We start from the raw sequence: 22,894 nt of genomic DNA, 5'->3' as shown, positions 1-22,894 counted from the left end.
TTTACATATGAAGCTTTATAAAACTGCCTTTAAAAATCTTGGCTCTTGCAGCTTTAAAACTCAAGTGGAAATTGTTTTAGAGCTCTTGCAAGATGCATAGTACTTCAATTTTTGCTAGAATATTGTTTTTCATAATACTTGACAATTAAGGTTCCTTTATTGGTTGAACTGTTGAATTAAAATTGATGCATTCATATATTTTAAAAACCCTTACAGAATCATTTCACTTTTGGCAAGGAAATTGTAGTTTGATAGAGTTGCCTTTTTTGGAATTAGTGACTGTGCATCATTATCTCTCTTTAACAGAGATAAAATTTGATTAAGTTGAAGGAGATTTGGGAGCATTTGTGTTTTTCAGAGAGATACTTATTTAGTACAAGAAAATGTATAAATTTGTTGCTTGTCAATCTAGGCCTTAGGTAAAGGGTTAGTAGTAATTTCTATAAATCTCTTATGAATATGATACTTATACAGATTCAGAGACTTTTCTGTCTGTGATAATAAAAGCTGCTGATGGGATTCAGAAGGAATGCATACTCTTACTGACTTTTTTTCAGACTTAATCTCTACAAAATCCAGTAGTAACATTGCTACAGTTGGTTGGTTGGTCGATTTTTTTTTTTTTTTTTTAAATCCTGAAATAAAAATGCAAAAAGTAAATTTGTGGTGGGCATCTCCTCCAAACTGGTTATATGCAGCTTTGCTCAATGCATCACTTTTTTGTTCTAAGGTGAAGAAAAGCAGTGGTAGGCTTTCAGATGAATTAAAAATAAAACTATTGTTTTTATTTAACGTCTGTTTTATTTATAAACAGCTAAATATCCTTACATTTGCCACCTTTCCTCTGCTATGTAAAATCCTCATCACACACTTGTTTTACTTAACAAGGCAGGCCTGGAATAAATGAAAAGCAAACCCACAAAAACTCTGATCTTCCAGTAATCTGTGTGATGGAGGCTTAATGCTGAAGTTGTCCTACTTATATTTATTAACCATTAATGGCTTCTGTTGTCTATCACATTTGGCCTACAGCTTTCTAAGTATACCACCTTCTAATTTATTCACATTGTCAGTTTCCTTTCTCCATAGTGTGAAAGAGAACCACTTCCTGTCTGTCCTGAACCATGCATGGGGTATTTTAATTTAAAACTTTATTGTATTAGATGAGAAGCTTTAGTGTTTTGTACCTTATTAATCTTTTTGTTATTCCTGATTTTCTAGTCTTGTATCTGGCTTAGAGACAAAGCAGATATAGTCAATTTAGATATTTCTTACACCAAAGGTGTTCCACATTTCAAATCATCTTACCTATTTTTCTCCTATCCCTTTTTCATATATTTTTATGTCTCTTTTTAATTTGGGAGGAACAGAACTGCATGCAGTCTTCACTGTAGTGTGCCTCATGATAATAAACTCGGTGATTTATGAAGTTATTCTGTCCTCCCTTCCTTTCCTAGTAATTTCTAGCCTTCTGTTTACTTTCTAAACTTATCTGATATTTTTATAGTATTTTTCTAACCTCAACTTCTTGTTTATGAATTGTGTCAGCCTATCTATTCATGAGTATGTTGAACACCACAGATCCCAAGGATAAAAAGAAATTTTTTTCTCTTTGAAAGAAAATTTCTAGATGAGGAGCTATAAAATTTGTAACAAATGCTTTAGTTTCTGTGAACCATGTGGGCTTGTTCAAGCAATTATATATACATGTTTCACAGGGAAATTTAATTTAAAACCATCAAATTGATACAAAGCATGCAACAAAAATATCTGTTACAGATAGAGCATGCCTGCTATTGGGTATTGCAGGGAAGTTACCAGTGAGAATATTTCTATGATGACAATTTGCCAGAATAATTCTTGTGTTTTTCTGAATAGCAAGAATCTCCCTGCCTCTCCTTAACAGAAACTGTTTAGTGGTAGGAAAGATTGGTGTTGCTGAATGAAAAATGGGAGCAGCAACACACTTGAGAGTTTTGGCTTAGAAATAGTTTAGTGAATGGGAGAATGTAGATAGGGTAAGTAATAGGAGTGATGAGAGATTTATTGAACTCCCTTTATCTGAATAGATTAATAGAATAGAATCACAAAGCCCATTAGATTTTGAATGAATTAAACAGAAAATGCCTAATTTCCAAATACTAATTCAGTGTTGAATTCATAGTTCAAGGCAGAGGAAAAGAGATTTAAAGATTCTCCCTGTTTCTTTGAGGCTGAAAAAAACCAGCATTTATATGAAAGCATGTTGTATGTGAGATGAAAATGCTGCCAACAAAGACTAGGATTCTAAAGGTTTGAAATTTTGTGATGTGAAGAGAGCTGAAGCAAAGGTGTTACCCTTTCCCCAACTATTAGAAAGACCTGTACTAATTTCTTACAAGTGTTTTTGTTGTGGTTTTGTTTCAAATGTTTTCTCTTCCCTTTTTCTTGAATGGTTAATATCTTTATTCTCTGTAGATACTTTTGCTTTTCAAGCTGGGGCTAGTGCTGTTTTTCCTATTCATGAGAACTCCAGCATAAGCATAAGCCCATCATAAACTGCCTTCTCATATCTCAATTCCTTGTGTGCTTTCCTTATTACTTGGTTGTCCTCCCTTGCCTCCACTTGATGATGGATTAAGGTTTTTGACTCAGTCTCAAAATGCATGTTACTCCTCCACTTAGAGCTAGACTTAACCTTCCCTTTTATGGCTGGAGTTCCACGTGGGCTTTATCATTGTATTTTTCTTGTAACCTTTCCACAAAGGGAGATTTTGTTCCACTGCAAAGGTCTTATGTTGTTTGAATTGGTATGGCTGACTTGATAATATCCTAAGGTTCAGGGTCATACAGTGCAAAGCACATTGCAGAAATGTGCAGTAATAACAATAATGGTTTCTGTTGTGGTTTATTTCAGCCTTTTGACAGTAGGTCTCCCACATTAGAATCGGAGGTTGTGATTATCTCTCCTTTTCATTCTTATGTTTGTCTACTTAAATTCTTTATTGCTGTATAAACTCACAATGGGAACTTTCTTGAGTGGTTTTATATAAATATTTATATAAATATCACAGGCTCAGTAATAGGATGATGTTTAATTAAAATAATTGGTTACCTTAAGCAAAATATTCTAGAGAGTTTTTGAGAGCTACTTCAGTGATCCGTCTGACCCACCAACATCATTAATTTATAATTGTTAATTTATAGATTAATGGTCTGCAAGAGGTTGGGACACACTTTGAAATTTTGAGCAATAAAGAAATATTTATTTATTCTCAATAACTGACTTCCTTTTGCGGGGCTAAAGCAGCTGTACAGTTCACTTGTCTAGATTTCTGTGTGAGCCCAACTGATCTGAATTTTAGGAAAGGGTGCACTATTATATACACTGTACTTTAAAAAATAGTTTTTCTGTCTAACTACTGGTGTAAGACTCCCAAAGAAGTCTTCAGAAAATAAATCAAGAGTCAATGCTGCCTGGGTCTATCAAAAGCATCTGCTGTTGACTGAAGCCAAGTGTACATAATACTTAAGTTCAAGGGAAGGAGTTCATGATATTCTTGTGTGTCTCTAGGAATCCGAAAAGACCGCAGAGGTGGGCGAGTGATGAAACAAAAACGCCAAAGAGAGGAGCAGGATTCCAGGAATGGGGAGGCTTCTTCAACAGAGCTGCGAGCTCCCACCCTTTGGGCAAGTCCACTGGTGGTTAAACATAACAAGAAGAACAGCCCAGCCCTGTCCCTGACAGCAGAACAGATGGTCAGTGCCTTGCTGGAAGCTGAGCCACCCCTAGTTTATTCTGAATATGACCCAAACAGACCATTCAATGAAGCTTCTATGATGACGCTGTTGACCAACCTTGCAGACAGAGAATTGGTGCACATGATCAACTGGGCAAAGAGAGTTCCAGGTAAGGAAAAAAAAGCCCTAGTCAACTATAAAGCCTGTAGATCACAAACAAAAAAAAAACCCCATGCACTGATTTTCTGACTACCTATTCTTATTTAATTCGAATTGTTCATTTAAGTACAAATACATTAAGAAAATTTACATCATTAAACAAAGTTTAGGTTATATTAGTCAATAAAATGCTATAGTGCAATGTAAGTGACTTCTGAGGAAAGATTTATTCAAGAAAAGGTATTTTTCCCACTCTATAGGATGCTGGGCAGTTTTTTGTTTGCAAAACCGTACAAAACTGAGCAAAGTTAAAGGTTGAAAGAAATTATTGGCAAAATCTAGTTGATTAGATCTAATGAAATTATGTTAAGTATTTTGATCCCCTTAGAGAAGGGTTACTCTCATATATGTAATGTACGCCATAAATTCAGTATCACTACTAAGCCCATAAATATTACTATGATTTATTTAGTTGCTGGGTTATAGTTTTGACTTTGAATTACAGAACTTTCATGAATTTTGAGTTTGAAAAACAAATCCAGAATAACAGTTTTGGTATAAAATTATTTTTAGTGCACTGTGATTCCCTTTTTTCCCTGAAAGGAATTACAGAATTGTGGGAAATACGTAACATTTTCTTTGAGTGTATGCGATATATTCATTCATATAGTTAAGTTAATCAATATAAATTAAATGAGAGAGTAGTTTTGTTGTTAAAGTTCATCACCTTTCAAAGCTTTAGTCTACGCAAATATTCTTCATAAGTTAAGATGTAAACATTTGTAAGACATTTATTGCACATGTCATAGTTTTATCTTGGTAAAATACTGGCATACATGGTAATTTATCCTTCATAATTGACTGGAGTTCCTATCTTTTAAGTTTTTTACTGTAGCCATTTATTTAATTAAAATTATGTAGATGTTTTAGGAAGGGATGCTAGAGACTACTAACACAGTTCTTACTCGCATAGTGCATTACCTCAAAAGAATTACACCCAGGTTATGCCATTTTTCTGTTTTCCTTCATTTAAACTTGGCAAGACTGTTCCTGGTAAATCAATAACCATGTCTTTTCCAGTCCTTAAGGGTTCCCTTTCAGCCACTTTTCACATGTCACTTTGTGGGCTCCAGCTATGATCAATGAGAACCTGTGTGTGTTTCATTTCTCATCATATCTTATAAGAAATCACTTGAGAATTTTATTCTTGACAAAGTCATGGTGGTTGAAGCCTGTTCTACAGTCTGTTCAAGTCAAGGGCAGTTCTGCTAATTTAGGTATATTTTGCATCATGCCATTACAAAAATGCTTTTGAAGAATGAACCTATATACATAGTGTTAAGTTATTCACTATTAAAACAGATAAATTCAAATTACCTTTCTATGGATTTTCAGAGATATAATTAGTCTGAGTCTGTTAAATTAATTTAAATTCAAGATGAATAGACCACAATCTAAATTCATTATGTTGTCCAACTGGAAACATTTGGTTTCCATGACTTTTGATTTTGAGAGTGTAATTAATGGAAATGTGTTTAGAAATGAAGTATCATTGTCAGAGAACCAAGATCTGTTTTTTATTCAGAAGTGTCTCTAGAACTGCCTGTTACAAGATGACTAAAACTGACAATGATCAAAAAATTGCCTGGTTTACTAAATAGAAACTTCAAATTTTAGGAAAGCATCTGACACCAGATAATAAAATGTATAAGGTTTTCAACTGTTTATGTATATCCAATGTATTTTACATTTATATTTACTTAAATTGTTAAAATAGTTCCTGAGGAGAAACCAAACCCAGTGACTTGACCATGTATATCCATTGATAAGTACTCCAGCAGATGAGGTTTTATATAGAACTGTTACACTTTGGCTAGAATTAAAAGCCAAAAATCCTTTCCCATTCATATTTTGATTTATTATGCACTGTACAATTATACCAAAGGAAAACAGCAATTATAGCTAAGGACAGAGAGAATAAAAGAGTTTGGGGGGTTCTGAAAGTGCTGGACACCTAACTGGTTCTTGATGTTGTGTCCTGGAGAGCTGTATGCATGAACAAAAGAAGAAATTAAAGGTTTAGCAAGTTGATTTAAAAGAATTCAGGTCCAATTGTTTACCTACCTCTACAGCTGGGGCCTCTGAGAATAAGAAATTTAGATCTAGGTGCTTAAATATATACACCTTTTTAATCTCTTATTTGGTCTGTAGGAAAGGTTGGGTGTACCTAGTTGCTGATATTAAACTTTAGATGTACTTATCACCTTTCAAAGACTGGGTCTTTGCTTGCCAAAGTTTTTTTCAGCTGGAATATGTTGGAAATATATATACATTAATGGAGATGTGTCTGACAATTTAAAACATATTTTCACCCCATCATCATGTTGCCAATGATTACATTATTATAGAATTTAAACTATTCAGCTTAATTAGAGAGGATTTTTGTATATGTTATTTGTGAACAGGGGAACAGAATAACTTTTTAAAGTGTTTGGTGTAACAGCATTGTGGAAATCCACTCAGTTACTTTTTTCAGCTAATTTAACAGGGTTTCAAGCTTCATGATCAAGGGTAAGAATATCCTTTTTCCTTAAAAGTGAGTGTCCTTTTTAGCAATAGGAAAAACGTAGTTGCAGGAAACAGCTTCTCCTACGAACACTTCTCAAGCCTTGGAAAAATTGTGCAAGTTAATTTACCTATGTGCAGAATGTAGGCAAGCAAGGAGTAAAGTCTATATGAGTGACTGAATTGAAATCATATTTCATAGTGATCACAGAATCACAGGCTATGCCATGTTAGAAAGGACCCACAAGGACCACTGGGTCCAAGTCCTGGCTCTGCTCAGCACCATTCCCAAGAATCACACAAATGCCTGAGAGCATTGTCCAAATGCTTGTTGAATTCTGTCAGGCTGGTGCTGTGCTTCCCTGGGGAGCCTGTTCCACTGCCCAATCATCCTTTGGGTGAAAAAGCTTTTTCTAATACCAATCTAAAGCTCTCCTGACATAATTTCAGGCCATTCCCTTGGGTCCTTTTACCACAGAGAGAGGTAAGTATTTGCCCCTCCTCTGGTCTCATGAAGAAATTGCAGACTGTACTGAATTCTCCCCTCAGTCCCTTTTTCTCCATGCTGAACGGACTAAGTGACCTCAGCTGCTCCTCATACAGCTTCCCCTCCTGGCCCTTTCACCATCCTCATGGCCCTCCTTTGCATGCTCTCCAGTGTTGAATGTTGTTATCTTGTGGCACCCAAAACTGCCCCCAGCACTGGAGGTGAGCCTGTCCCAGTGCAGAGCAGAGCAGAGTGGGACAATCCCTCCCTTGCCTGGCTGGCCGTGCTGTGCCTGATGTCCTCCAGGACAGGGTTGGCTCTCCTGGCTGCCAGGGCACTGCTGGCTCATGTTCAACTTGCCACTTGTCAGGACCTCCAAGTCCCTTTCCATGGCATTGCTTGCCAGCTTCTCACTCCCTGGTCTGTCTGTACATCCAGGGTTGCCCTGTCCCAGGTGCAGAATCCAGCACTTTCTCATGTTAAAATTGTTATGGCTGGTGGTTGCCCAACCCTCTAATTTGTTGAGCTCTCTCTGCAGCTTTACTGAAATCCAAAAATGTTACATTTTTTGAGGAAGGAAGAAATTTATATCAACAAAGAAGAAAAACAATGAAGATACAGCTTAGAAAATAGCGTAAAAACTTTCAGGGATATTTTATGAGTTTATTTTGCTGTGTAGGCTTTAAAGAATAGTTTTTGGTCAGCCAGTCTTTCTGATGATATAAATAGGTGGGCATGGAAAAAGAAACAGCTAGTTAGATGTATTGGATAAAAGTGAAACTATTCTACAAAATGGAGTAATGCAATATAAATTGTGATAGATTGTGTAAAATAATGTAGGCAGAGATCTGTTATAAAGAAATGCTGAGGAAAATCTTCAAAATGAGATGTGTATCTTTGCAGACATGGCCTGATTGGGAAGATCAGAACTGGTCTCAATCTTCATTACAACTAATTCAGCATCAGTTCAAACTTGCTTTAACTGGTTCTGCAAACTTGGTGGTGTTAACCAGTTTCTGGCAAAAAGAGAACTTGTGGCAACTTCTTATGCATAACCTCAAAAAACCTTATATAACCTCAAAAAGTATCTTTAGTACCTAGATCAAACATGATTTTTATCTGAGGTCAGAACCAAGTTCCCCTATGATAATGCAATTCATAGTATGCCAAGTACATAAAAGCATGTTTTATTTTTTTTTTTTTTTTAACTTGGCCACTAATACAAGTGGGCTTGCCTGATTAAATGAACAAAAGTCTTGTACAGTGTCCTATGACATAAATAAAAAATTCAGGATTTACTTTTTAGATGGCCTAATGGGGATTTAGGCTGCAGTCCTTCCAGGTGGCCTCTATAATACACTGACAATGCCTTTTGATCGCCCCAGCCAGTAGCAGCTGCACGTGAGATGGGTGCAAACAGATTGTGGTGGGCTAGATTTTACATGTAAATTGAGCCTTTTACCATTGAATTTATTTTAACTGGGACAAATCACTAAAAATCATTTGTAGACAAGGTATCAGTGTAGATGAATGTTCATTTCTGAATCATATATTCCTGAAAGATATGCCTTCCAATGTTCTTGGCTTACATAAAATCTTGGGGATATAGTACCACATTCAGAATAGTCTTTACTAAAACAAGCAAAATTATTACTCTGCTTTTCTACAGAAATGATGTTATGTCAAAAGAATTAACTTACTGTATTTCATTATACACTTACTGTGTATTTAGCTTAATGTCTTATGTGGAGTACTGTATTTTCTAAATGAAGCTGGCATTTTCAGTGTAATCAACCAAATATTTTTGATGTAGAATCTCTTGAGATGGTAAGAGACATTATGAGCTTATGCTGTGAGCTCCTGCTAAAGAGTGTAGCTTTAAGGAAATTTTGTTGCAAGGGTGAAATCTTTGGCAGTGCTGCTACAATCTTGTATAACTATTTACTACAAGTACAGTAGCTGTACAACTTAATAGCCCTAAAATGGTACACTGGGCATACAGGCTTTGAAGTTTTGAGATGATTCACAGTGCTGTACTTATTTTATGGCTTCATGAACCGAGAAGATAAACATTTTGGCACTGGGTTTTTTTTGGGTTTTTTTTCTTCTTTATTTCAAAGCCACAGAGGTTGCTATTTTCTTAAGATATTGTTTTCCTGTTTGAACTTTTAAACTGCTCTGTTAAATCAGGAACAGTGTGTAAAAAGGCCAATAGCCACAATTTTACACTGCACTTTAGTGGCACCAAACATTGAAAAAAAAATGAGCTTGCAGTGGAAAGAAAGATATCTTAGATGAGAGTGGTATGTGTTTATAACCCTTTAGGTGTATGAATGTTTATGGAGCTTCTAAGTGTAGTGATCCTCCTGCCAATAATTTACATTTATTTTAAAAAAGGAATGGCTTGAAATTCCTGTAAAAAATTTTAATAAACCTTTCAAAACACCTGTTTTACAGTCTCTTCTCCTTTGCTTAACAGGCTTGCTGAGGAGATTTCTAAAATGTTATTAAAAAACCCACCCTTTTGCTCATCTCTTTAATCTGTTGAAGTAGTACTTTCTGCTCCCCTACTTTTTAGATGAAAAACAGAGGAAGCAAATCTGTAAGCAAAAGATACATGAAAACAGGCATCTGGATCTTTTTTTTTGTTTTGGCTGCTTTTGATAATTTAATTTCTGTGAAATTTCATTTAATTACCATGAATGTCAGACATAAGTGTCAAACATTGTAGTGGAATAAAGTAAGCACCATTAGAATTTGAACATCAGATTGAGACGTATCATTCAATAGAAGGATTATGAAGAGCAGCAGGATTAAAATCATTGAATATGAAATTAAATCTTTCCATCCCTGTGTTTTCTTAGTCTTGGAAATATTTTCAGTTTTTCTTGTCTATGTTTGTAAAACCGAAAAAGCATTCCTTTCCGTTCTTTTCCTCTTCCAGCTTCTGGGTGCTGTATAAGAAACCCCCTCTCTTACAAGTTCCTTTTTTAATTATCTCTAGAATTGTCTTGTAGTGCTTTTAAAAAAAGATGACACATATTTCCTCCTGTACCGAACTTCTAATGAGAGAAAAGGATGAAACAATGTGACACAGTGGACTGCTGTTGAGAGATGGGTTGGAGGTGCTGGTTCTAGAGGGCAGGGAGATGTGATATGCGCCAGGAGCTTGTGTCAGACAGGAAAAGCCAAAGCTGGGAAGGAACAATTCAGCAGAAGTGCTTGTAAAGGAGCATAAACAATAAAAAAACAAAACAAAAATACAGGCAGTGGTTTAACTAGCTGAAGACTGGAAGAAAATTATAAAAAAGAAAGAAGGTATCAAGGTCTGAATTACAACTCTGATATTGGAAATTTAAGAGGTATGGTACCCTAATGCAATGGTTTTCAAATTCTAGGGAGTCCCTAGAGTTAGGGATATATAAGGGGGAAGAAATACATCAGGACAAGCTGACCAGCAGCAAGGAGACTCCAACAGTGAGAAAAAGTAAAGAACACAGGCAAGAGGACCAGAAGAAAAAGGTGCTGTGAATCAGTCAGATGAGGTAACAGTAAATTCAACAGCTCCATACTGGGGTTCTAACTTATTGCTAGGGTTCCTGCTGAAGACAGTAATTTATTCTGGGACTCTTCCTAGTGGAAGGGTCTGGTTGTTGCCTGCTCCTCCTGCCACAAGGAGAGCCTTGGGATGTGATTTACACACAGTTCTTTCCCATTTAATCTTCCAAACCACAGTGTTCCAGCTTTATGTCCCACTCTTTCCCCAGGAGTTTCCTGGCCGTAGGTATTAAAATAATGTATTCAAATTGCATCATTGTATTTGCATAAAATTTCAATCAAGGGAAACAGAGTTAGAACAGGAAAAGTATTAAGGAACCACTTAGAATATTCCTTTGGAGAACCATTTAGAGTATTTCTTCTGAGAACCTTTGACTGAACTCAAATATATCCTTGAGGGTTTTCTAAACTTTTTACACATAAACTTTCAACATTTCATTTTTTTTGTTTATTCTTACCAGTTTCTCTGCAAACTTCTAAAGCTAATCCTGTAGATTTCCAGATTTTATTTTTTTTTGTCCAGAAGGAGAGATTCTTAAAAGTACATTAGCTGCTGATGCCATTATGCAAGTGCATAGCCAAAAAAGTTTTGTAAGATTGCTATTTCACATATTATGGAGTCATAGTTCCATCTGCACACAGTGGTTTTAAAATCAAAACCCACAGTACTATTACAAAGCTGATCCTATTCAGGCCTTTTTAGAGTAAGAAATATTTGAATTTCAAAGATTTGAATTTTGGGGCTTCCCAACAACTGGCTCAAAAAAATATCTTTAGTAACCAAAATTTATCTAACTATGAGTAATCTTGTTTACATGTTTGACATATATTGATGGATGAAAAATGACACCAAAAAGGTAAAATGGAGTAAAATTCTTCTAACAAGAACTACTTATATGTTGGAGTTCATTGGGCATTCAATGGTATACAAGTTCAATTGATAGTAAGTGTTTGAAGATGAAATTCTATTGTTCTTGGCAAATGGAAAGACAAAATGAACATTCACAGTAATAATCTTTATATTTTTTAGCCAAAATGTTAGGAAATTAAATACTTAAACTGTAATATTTTATTTCTAAAAGATATGATCCTTTTATAAAAACATTTCCTGCTATTTTTCTTTAGCTGATAAATAATTTACACTCTTGGATGAACATATCTGTCTTAGAGTCTTCAGCTATGCTGAACCCTGAAGCTTTCCAAGAAACGCTCGTTAATTTCTACTCTAAGTAAACAGTAAGTAATGATCCCTCCTGATTTATTTATTTCTTAAAATAATTTACAAAAAGAATATGCGATTGTTGGAAAGCACTGATGCGATATGTATGTGCATGTGCACATATCCATTGTTTCTCGTTCACATAAGTCACACAAACTGGCCCTTTTTACTTGATGTTTAATAACTTCAGCCTAATTCTTTTACGTTCTCTGTAGTACTACATCTCTGAGCACAATCAGCTGTAATTCCAGTTTAGAGGTTATTTTAATATCATTTGTATTAGCTTTCTGTTCAAGTGAGTCACTCGCTAAAATCTTATGTTAGATATATAGGAGTTTTTAAGTTACATAGAAATAATTAGGAAAGATTTATTGCAGATGACTTCTGGATGGGCTCTTACGCCGTCTGTATTGCTGCAGTGGTGCATTATATGATACATCTGTTACCAGCTCATTTGTTTTCTTTCATTATCTCTCCGGGAAATGAACTATGTGTGGAAAGAGTATGTTGTTTTGTCTGCATGCTAGTTATGGACTGCTGTGAATTTAAACTAGAGTAAGCAAGATAAAGAATATCCCACAGTGGAATGGGAGATGAGAAATCTGCAATTGCTTCGTTCCTTCAGGAGTTGTGCTCAGTTAAGTGTCTGTAAGGAACTATTGCCTTCTGTTCCTTATGTAAAGTTCTGTTGCTTGTAAGGAATGTCTCTGTCTACCACAGTATGGAGCAGGGAGATAGAGGTGATGCATTTATCACTGTGCTTAGACTCTGGGTCTGACCTAAAGCTTCTTAAGCCTCTTGAGGAGTCCTGGAAACAGAAGGGAGGAATCAAGATCTTTAATTCAGTGTCCAATTCCCTTTGCCCACCAGGGAGGGGCATTGCTCAGGCTGTCAGAGGTACCCAGTGATTCTCCCAGGCATCTGGTATTCCTTGTGAGCAGACTGATCTCAGAAAAAGGAAATTCATGTCAGAATTTTCAGTTATTTTTTTCTCTACTGTGTGAGACTTTTGGTTTGGAACCAAATGCAGTAGGAAGCCTGAAGACCCATAATCAAGGTTAATATACAGATGAGGGGAAAAGTACAATTCAAAATCTTGCATAAGCAAGATAGGCTAAATGTGTTGTGTTCTCTGTGAAATTATATTCTAGAGTGTTTAGGTTTATTTGGAAAACCAAAATGCCAGAAATCTAATTTTACTTTGACTCACAAAGACAGGGAAAGTGGTAGAGTAGGCTAATTAAAATGTTCCTTATCAATAGCTTAATGAAGCATCTTCTGTGATAGCTGCTTTCCCTCAAAAAACATGGCTGCAAATAGAGAAGTGGCTGTACAGGCTGCTGGCATGAGAAGCCTGTGTTTACTAAAACCCTGAAAAGTTTCTGACTGGATGTGATCATTGTATTAAAAAAAAAAAACAAACAACCTAACTGGAACAGAGCTAAAATTACAATATTGTCATATAATATCAACTATTATATTAATACTGCATGTCTGACCTATTCAGAAATTTGATTGCTACAAAGGTAGTATTTCTTATGAGTATTACATACATTTGTAGAATGTACTCTGCGAGTTTGTAATTTCACCAGTATTTACTCCAATTGCAATGCTGGCTAGAACAGCTCCTACCTTTCTACTTGTCCCTGTTTTGGGATGGCTGTGCAAGTACAGCCAGTATAGGGATTTATCTGGATTAAAAATGAATCTCTTGGGGGTGTGTTTGGGGTTGCCAGTAACTTGATCCCCAATCCAGTTCATGGCAAAGTAGTTGAGACAATTGAAACGGAGAGCTGACAGTCTATCAGGAATGAATAGGCAAGTATTAGTGTGATAGTTCTAGAAAGAAATATTCATGTGTCTATACTGCCAGTAGTAATATACAACCATAAAGCAGGCCTTCTTCTAATTTAATTTCTCTCTTTTATGCAGAGAGGTCTTTTCCAGTCTCTCCTGTTCAAAGGGCAAGAATCTTCTAATTCCTGGCACCATTTACAGTCTTTATCCTGTTTGCTTAAGTAGGTGTTTAGCTCCTACTTTGCATGTTCCTGCTTAATCTGCAGCATAAAGTGCAATGCTATGCCATACCTGTGAGGGGTTGGAGACTCATGGGCAAGAGGTAGCATCCCCTAAGTCAAGATGCATCCTTGTTCATTGAGGGTCTTTAGTTGGGGTACAAGGTTCTTCCCAGGAGGCAAAGACTATCTTGTTGCTTGCCAATTCTAGTGCATATTTTTTAAAAGTTGTTCTTCTGTCTTTCTCTTCCTGGAAGGCAGTAAATTCTTCTGGAAGTTTTTTGGGCAAAGTTTGCACTGTACAGCTAGTAAATAGTGACCTGAAGTGACAGAAGCATGTGGCAGCCTTTTGGAATCAGTGGTAGACAATTAGTCTGTTGCAGGGTGGGATTTTGCAATGTTTGTGGAAAAGGAAAGCTCTAGTGTACTTTATTTGGTAATGATGGGATTAAACACCGGTATTAATTGCTTAATACCTCACATATTTTAAAACCAGTATAAATGGAGTGATTCTCAACTGACGCAGATGATCTGCTCATGAAAATCCAGCACAATTATCAACTTGTGACTTCATTTTTTCCCCACTTGGTGTTCATATAAGCACAGTCATGGAGGATCACTGGCTCCAATATGAATACCAAATGCACCTTTTTTCCCCCAGGTAAACATGTAGGGTTATGTTCCTTTATACTGAACTTTTGGGAAGAGTGCTGCTTTACCACAGGGAAGCACTGACTGTGCCAATGCCTCCCTGTGTCAGTTCTATATAACTCTTTTACAATGTGCCACAGTGAATCCATTCCTAAAACTAGTGTCTCAGGATTTTATCTGCTGCATGGGAAATCTGTGAAGCACACTAAGTATCCCTGTTGTAAACCACTACCCCCCATCCCCCCTTACAGGCAGAAATATGAATTAAATCTGCTATTTATTTTATACTGCTCATTATGTTCCTGTTTTATACTTTGCCAGTGTGCCTCTTCTCAAAAATAGTGGCTTAAATTTTGCAAAATTTCCACATGCTACTTTAAGTTTTTAATATTTTTTTTATTCTGTTTTTAGTTTGTTTTGTTCTTGTCCCTTGGTTTGGTTGTTTTTGGGCTCTTTTAGTTAATTATTTTTAGTTAATTATTTTTTTTTTAGTTTTAGTTTTTAATTTTTTTATTTTTAGTGAATTATTTTTTCTCTTATTTTTCTTAAGGGGGGGGACACTTCTAATCAAGTGTTTAACTGGACCAACATTTGAATGAGGCAGTGCGAGGCAGCACAAATACATTTTCTTTACTGCCTGATTTCAGCAGATAGTGCAGTCAGAATGCTCTTTTCTTTAGACTCCACATCAGCTTTTTTGTACCTTATTTGTCAGTAACAGGGCTTCTGAGAGGTTTTGGTAAAAATCCATCACTGCAGGCTGATAAATCCAGATCTGCCTTTCTTCACCTGACAGTGAATAACTGTTACAAGCTTTCCATGAGTTATTTTATTTACAAATAATGTGGAGTAACCTGTAAAAGACTTCATGTTGGTGGGTGACTGAAATTATTTACTAATGGGAGGCCAGAAGTAGTTCAGTATAACTGATGAGATGTTGATGAGATGTTTTCCCCCTTCTTAACAAGTTGCTAGCCTCTTGGACCCTCAGAGTCTCATGATTTCTGAGTCTCTGAGCAGCTTCCTAATACTTCATGTTTACTTCATATCAGACTATATTTAAATGTGTTTGTAGGTGCTGTATTTTACACTCAGAATTAGCCTTTTTTATGTATGTGTAAGAAAATATTACGATTTTTTCTCTTCTTTTTGAATTTCCAAGTTTATCCCTCCTCCTCAGTTCATATTTTGATTGTCCATCTCTGCAAAAATGCAGCCTGAATATATGCCTAAAAAATAGGTTGAATCCAGTGTTAACAGAAACAGTAAGGAGGTGACTCAGTTCTCTGAGTATCTCTGAAATTCCTGTTTTATTTGTTCTGATTAAATTAAATTATTTTCTGTCATCTTTATAGTTTGCTGCCTCATTGCTTTCTCAGCATGTCAGATCACTAATAAACATATTTAGGATAATTAAAGTTAAAATGCTGTGTCATCTTGACAAGTTTCCACCATATTGTTGTTTCATGTTTTCTGTCTCTTGTTCAGTTGTTTAGAAGATTGCCTTTTACCACCATAGTGCAACATCAGTTCTGTGTGAGCTGTTTGTGGTTACTGCTTGACTTCATCTCATCCTGGTAACTCTCCTTGTGGCAGCCAGGTAGCCATGGGAGAATATAAATATACGTGAGCTGTAGAAGTGAGTAGAAGGAACCCATAAACTCCTGGATATCATCAAAATATAATTTGGGTAACAATCAGGTGATATTGCCTGCCTTGGGGCTCCTACACCAAGCACAGTTCCTCTGCCTCTGAGGATAGGAAACTTCAGCCTGAAAAAGTCTCCTTTATGTGATCCAAACTGTGCTTCGAGCATCAGTATGGTGATGCCGTTCATAAAACAGTCTCCCAGGCTATGTCTGAACCATGTGAAGTGCCTCTATTTCCTGATCCAAGCCAAAGTTTAATTCTCATCCATAAGGAGTCTATCAAATTTGCATTTCATATGCATGCGAAAGAGAAAAAAAAGAATCAAAACGTCTTTGAAATAAAAAAGGTGAAAACTACCACTTTTTTTTACAAGTTAGAAAAAATATCAAATTACAATTCCAGGGAAAGCTTTTTGAATCTTAAGTTATGTATTTTTCTTCTAATCTTTTATTTCCGCTATTGTCCTTATTAGATGTTATTACAGTGATATTTTTTAATGTGGTGGGATTCCATGCAATTTTCCAGTCCTGTCAAAGGATGACAAATAGAGTTTATAGGTCCAGTCATTTTGGATGAGCTTGTACACTGTTCCAAAGCTTTTCCAGATGTCTCCATCGGAGTTGTGTAAATAATTAGTTTCTTTGTTTCATGGCAGATAAAAACAGTAAAAAATAAACTTTCTCATTTCATACAAAATGAAACATTTGAAAATTTCTGCTAGATAATAACCTTTTTTGGTGAAATGAAATTCTTTTAATGTGAAAGGGTACACTTCAATAAAATTTCAAATATTTCAGGCACCTGTTTAAAATAAAAAGACAATTTTAGGGGAAAGGGTCCTATATTTCCAGAAGTGTAGATACCTTTTTCAATGTTGAGTAGGAATAGGTGCCTGGTAGAGTGCTGAAAAGTAAGATGAGGCTCTGACAAGGAAGCGGTGTTTCCAGAGAGAAACCAGCCTCTTTTTATTTGCTTGTTTTTATTTTGTGAACCTGACATGTTACCCAGAGTGTTTTAAACTTGCCAGCCGTCACTTTCCAACATAAAATGCTCTGCCAGAGTGCTTCCAACCAGCTCTAGCTCAGCGTGTATCTCAGCAGGCAGTATGGGAGATTGAGTCGAGGTCACTGTTGTTGAAGTGGAACACCTGCGTTTCGTGTGCACATCTGAGCCTGCTCCATGAAATGTGCCACGGTTTCTTGAGGCTGCCTTGGATGTGTAAACCCATTGAAGGAGAGTGTGAGAAAAGGGGCTTAACATGTGTTTTGTGGAAACATGCTGCTTGATAACTTTCTCGGTCTCCATGGACAAGAAGATTAATACAAATTGCCAGCTGCACTCCAGTGTCTTGCTTTCCCTGTAAAGTATTCCTGTGCTCTGTCTTATGATGACACTCCCACACAGCTGCTGAAACAGTCTTCTTCTTGTAGTGGTTGAAGGAAATTGCTGCAATTAATTTTGCTGTCTTTTTTCTCTTTGATGTATCCTTAAAATTTCTTGGACAATTTTTTAGAGATTGGGTTCTGTTCAAAACCAGTTATGTAGGGATAAAACAAATAAGAGGAAAAACAAGCACTTGAGGTTTCATTTATATATGCTTATGTTTCTGTTTTGATGTAGGTACCAGGCAATGTAATGGATGATAAAGTACACATATAAAATATATATAGCTTCTGTTACTCACATATAAGTGCAATAGACAGAAATAATACTTCAAAAGTGAACAATCTGAGGAAAAAAAAAAAAAATGGATGCAGGTGCATTAGTCAAGCTAGTTTTATATCCTAGTGACTATAAAGAATGACCAGACCATGAACTCTGAAGTTAAACCTCATTTCTTGCGTACAGCACACTATGTTCTGAGCAATTTCTATTTGTAGTCTTGAGGCAGTTTTAATCTTCTAGTTCACTACAAACTTGACAGTTTCCCCCTCTTTTCCTTGCGTTGCAAAATAATCCTCTTTTCTTCTAATTCCATATGCTGCTGCAATGAATGCTAATGGGTTCAGTGTTGAGCACAGTAGTGGGAGACATTGTGGAGAAAAAAGCTTAATGCCTTGTTCACTGGATTTTGTGAATGAAGAAGGGGAGAGCTTAGCCCTCCCAATTTCATCATGTGAAAGTTTTTACAGTTAAAAAAGTGTTAAATTAGAATGTGACACTTCTAAAACTTCCAAACATGGGTGGAGACATAAAGCAAAACAGTGAAACTTTAATTCTTAAAGAATTAAACAGAATTATTGGAAATAAAAGTATAAAACAGTATTTTAGGGACAGTCAGAAAGACTGGGGTTAATCCTTCATTTCAGTTTAAATAACTAATGTTAGTTTAGAAGAATGGCTAAAGCTAGCCACCGGTTGTTTTATCTTGCAAATCTAATTTTATATCTTTTTTTAAATGTTCTTGATTGCGTTATGATGACCTTTAAGTCTTTCATATAGCTCTTATAATTAAAGGATAAAAAAGGATAAAAACTGGAACAATGGAGATATTTTTACACCCTAACATTTGTGGGAAAAATGAGCACAGAGCAGTAGAATTGAGCTGCCTGTGATACAATAGCTCTCCAGCCTCCCTTTAAGCTAGTTTTGTTCACTTGCTCTCCCTGTCCTGTTCCCCCTGTGACCATTTGACCATGTGACATACCTGCATTGCGTTTATCCACCCTGAGGTTTTCCAGAGCCTCTTCCTCTAGCAAGGTCTGTCCCCTGGTGCTGCAGTGAAGGCCAGGCAAGCGGTGCTGCCCAGGCCAGCTCCAGCAGTGCCCCATGTGAGCCACCCCCGGCTTGCTGCTCGCACTGACACCATCAGGGCACTGCCCCATCCAAAGTGCCTTTCCCAGCTAGGGTGCCTTTCCCAAGCAATATGAGGATGTAGTAAAAGCATGTAGGTGCACTCTGCAAAAGAGGAAAACAACTTGGAAGTCTTTGAGCTTTAGTTTTAAAATTCTCCCCTAGTAATTGTGTATTGAATCAACCATTTGAAACCTTGCAGGGGCAAGCTGGGGTAATTTAAAAAGCTCTGAAACATTCTACTGTAGTCTGCCTGCTTTCTCCCCTTCCAGATTATATGTTTACTTGAAAACTGTGGTTGCTTAAAGAGATTGCTCAAAGAGTGATTGCTTAATGAGACCTTTTGCCTCAAATGATTTTTTTTTTTTGACAGCCACAAAACCATCACTTCCATTTGGTTTAGGTTGTGATTGGAGCATAGCCTGGTACTTTAGTAAGGAGGTCAAACAAATGCTGAAAACCTCATGCTGTCTTGGATGCAACTGAGCAGACAAAAAAAATCCAACTCATGCTGGATATGACCTCAAGTCTTAGGGCAAATTTACACAAAGTGTAAACTCTCCAAGGTTGTTGGTGCTGCCTGACTGCCCATCGATCGCTTTCATGCTTCTCCTTCTTGACAGGTTATTTCACCAATAGTGTGAACAATTAAACCAGAAGAAGAGGCTAACAGTGGCACTCCTAGTTGGATGGGGGAAGAGAGGAGGGGAAATAACAAAGGAGAGAGGACAGCTTATATTTATGAGTCTGTCTTTTGAGTTTGTAAAAGTCAGCTAAGAATGCATAACCAGCCCCAGAAATTATTTTGGCCGCATCTGTTTTTGATGGAAAACATTTTGCATAGCTGTGACCTCTTACAAAAATGACAAATCCCCAAAAAACCCTCCAAACTACTTGCAACTAGCCTGAGTACTGGTATAAGTTTAATATAATGTAATTAACTGTGGCAGAGACAATAAATAAAAGATGTATTACCTCATACCATCTATTTTAGTCAGCAGCTAATAAATTTTGTATAGTGTCTTTCTTCACCTTTCCAGGGAAAAATTCAGAGGACCATCTTCAAAGAAAAGCCTTCACATGCAGCTGATGGGATGTTCCTACACTCAAAATGACAGGGAATAGCTGCTGTTCCATTCTCAATAAGCAGACAGTGCTTTTATTTTTGAGCCTGAACTTCCTGAGAAATGGCACAGCTCTCAGTGCTAAAAGAACCATAAAGTAACATCTTACTGTTGTCAAAGTGTACCCTGAGTCTCAGCCATCTGCAGTACGGTCCAGGAAGGAATTATAATTAACATGCTTTAAATAACTGTTATATAGTGCTGCAAGAATTTTCCATACAATAATAAACATCACTTTTTATAGATTAGTTGAAGAGCTTGTTTTCTATACAGACAATATATGTATGTCTCCCTTCTTACTTTACAATACAAGTAGGATAGGCTTTCATTTACAAACTGGCAGGCAGCCTTCACTTACAATAATCTTATACAATAGTTGTTATAATTATAATTAGCAAGATTTATTCTTATTTTAATAACTTTTTAAACTGCTTGTTAAGAAGGGGAGGAAAACTTAAACCTACGATTTGTTTTGTACAAGTTGTTACCTAGCCTAGCTTACTGAGATCAATTAAAGTTAATACTTGTGTACTTCCCTACATCCAGCTTTTCTGCTCAAATTTTAAACATTTTTTCCCCCAAATCTAACTTAAAGCTTTTTTTCCTTTTTCTCTATGAGAAAACTTCAGTTGCTTCTGGGTTTTTTTTTTTTGTTTTTTTTTAATCTTTACTGATTAGCAAGAAATAGAACTTTCACTTGGGCTCAAGAAGTCTTCAACTCAAAGATTTTTGTGGTTGAAAGGATGACAGGGTGTGCTGAGACACCTCTGTCCTAATCCTGCCTCCTCTTGCATGAGATACTTAGCCTCCCTGTGTTCTGTCTATAAAATATGTTTAATAATACTTAATGGTTTTACTGCCCTTTGAAAATGTAAAGTGCTATGTGAGTGCCAATTACTTTTATTATGTTCCCTGATGGAAGGCCTCAGCATATTTGTGTTAAATGGTTACTGCTAATGCACTTTCTGGAATAATCTTTGGTTAACAAAGTGCAACTGCTGCAGAAAGCCCCGTGTTTAAGTCAAGGCTGACCCAGTGACAGGTGCAAGAAAGTCAGGACTTGGCAGTGCTCAGCTTCACTGGGTACATTCACTGTATATTTGAGCCACAGCACTGCCTAGCTTGTCTTCTCTCCAAGGAGGAAGTCTTGAGCTTTGGACATACAGCCTGACCATCCACCATCATAGGACAAATCTTCAGGCAGCCAGATAAATCCTACAGAATAATTTGCCTGTGCTGCTGTTCAGAGAGAACTGCTGTCCCTAAAACTCACAGGAGCACTTCCCAGCTACTGGCTGGCTCTCATGCTGAGTGTTCCTGCGGACCCCTAGGCAGAACAATGTCCATCTCCCTAGAAGCATTGCCAGCCAAGCTGGTTTTGTGCTGGAGGATTCTCATGTTCCTCTCAGGCAAGGCATCAGTTTTCATAAAAATGTGGCAGGGGTTTGTCAGGAGAAGAGAATGTATGTCTGACCAGTGGCAATTGTCTGTCAGTACTCCTGAAGTGTTTCCATGGACCTAATTTCTAATTGTGCTTGGAAAAAAGTATTGCTTTGAGTATGTGAAAGTCTACTCGTGTAACTTATTTACAAACTTACTCTGGCATAGGAAACTTGAAATAGGACAGTATTTAGTACATCTGATATAGGCAGGGTGCACTTGGTCATAGTTAGACTGGTGTGTACCTGAGGAGAGAGAGGTTCCTGGTACTGAACAAGGAATTGGCTACTTGAACTAGGAATGGCCTCAGGAACTTTTTAGACTCCTCATTCTGAAAAGATATGGACTGGACAGGTTTGAAAAAGTATGTACTTTCTGCACAAGCAGAAAGCATTGAGTGAAGTCATGGTAACTTTACATATTCCTGGAAAGGAGCTGAAACGGTTCTCATTTACCTGAGAAATGCATTTCAGAATCATCACATTGCAACTTTTGAGTGGAGGTTGAACAGACAAGCTCCTAGGAATGGGAACTGAACCAAAAGTGACAAATGTGACATCCCTGCATCATCCTGCTCCTGACTGTCAGGTAGGGAGCTTGGCTGGATGGTCTACCTGCCAAACTGTTAGGCAAATTTCCCAAGGTCAGCTCAGGGAGGGTGGAAATCTCCACTAGAGGTGAAGAGCAAAAGCTTGTTTGATCTTGACTTTCAGTATGAATACAGACTGTGAAAGCGGGGCCTCATCTTCCTTCTGACTTTTAGGGGTTTTGCCCAAAACCCCATATATTCCTAACTGATATGTTTACACCTGTAAATTGTAATTTTTGTTTTTTGGAAAGAAGCTTAAAACCATTAGAGCTGAAAATGTAAAAGTGGGAAGTACGATTTTCAAAAGGAATTAACACTAATTTAGAGCAGATGCAGAAATTTAATTTCTGCCAGATTGTTTACACTCTGATGAGACAGTGTGTAAGTTTGGATTGGTGTGCTGCTATACTATAATTATTCAGGCAGAAAAAACAGAGAATTGTGAAAGAGCAGACAAAGTAGTTAGAGGCTCTTAAAACTGTACCACTTTCTTTGTGTTTGCCTTTCAGATTTCCTCCCAGGAGCTCAGTAAATTGTAGCTAATTTTTTCTGACCGCACTTACAGAAACAAAAGCAATATCCTTTGAAAAAAATGAAATAACAAAACTACTCTTCTAGAAAAATATTTGGATTGAAAATGTTGAGGTGTAGAGATCCTTGATCTTAAGTCTTCAAAATAAGTCTTGATTTAAAACACTGGTGTTGTGCAAACAATTAAACCAATACGACGGTGTCATACTATAAGTGCCCTTAGGTGGGAGAACTTAATAAAAGTGTCTTATAATTTTGGTCTGAAAATCTCTGGAAAGAATTAGGAATGAGTATTATAGAAATAGCTCTGTGATAAATACTGAGGCTCAAAGAAAACAGTGTTTGTGGTTCTCTGATTCACTTGGCCTCAGAATTTGTTTTTCTCTGCTGTTG

The 22,894-nt window shown here is 36.7% G+C and overlaps 1 protein-coding gene across 1 annotated transcript in view; it reads left to right on the top strand.

Moving 5' to 3' along the window:
• ESR1 (estrogen receptor 1) overlaps positions 1–22,894 on the top strand; it is a 158,515-nt gene that overhangs the window by 106,567 nt on the left and 29,054 nt on the right. The window contains 1 exon segment of the mRNA XM_021540602.2: positions 3,554–3,889. Within this exon segment, the coding sequence (XP_021396277.2) occupies positions 3,554–3,889 (336 nt within the window).

Source organism: Lonchura striata, chromosome 3 (genome assembly GCF_046129695.1).
Source record: "Lonchura striata isolate bLonStr1 chromosome 3, bLonStr1.mat, whole genome shotgun sequence".
NCBI classification, from domain to species: domain Eukaryota; kingdom Metazoa; phylum Chordata; class Aves; order Passeriformes; family Estrildidae; genus Lonchura; species Lonchura striata.
This window is presented reverse-complemented; position numbering and strand designations above follow the sequence as displayed.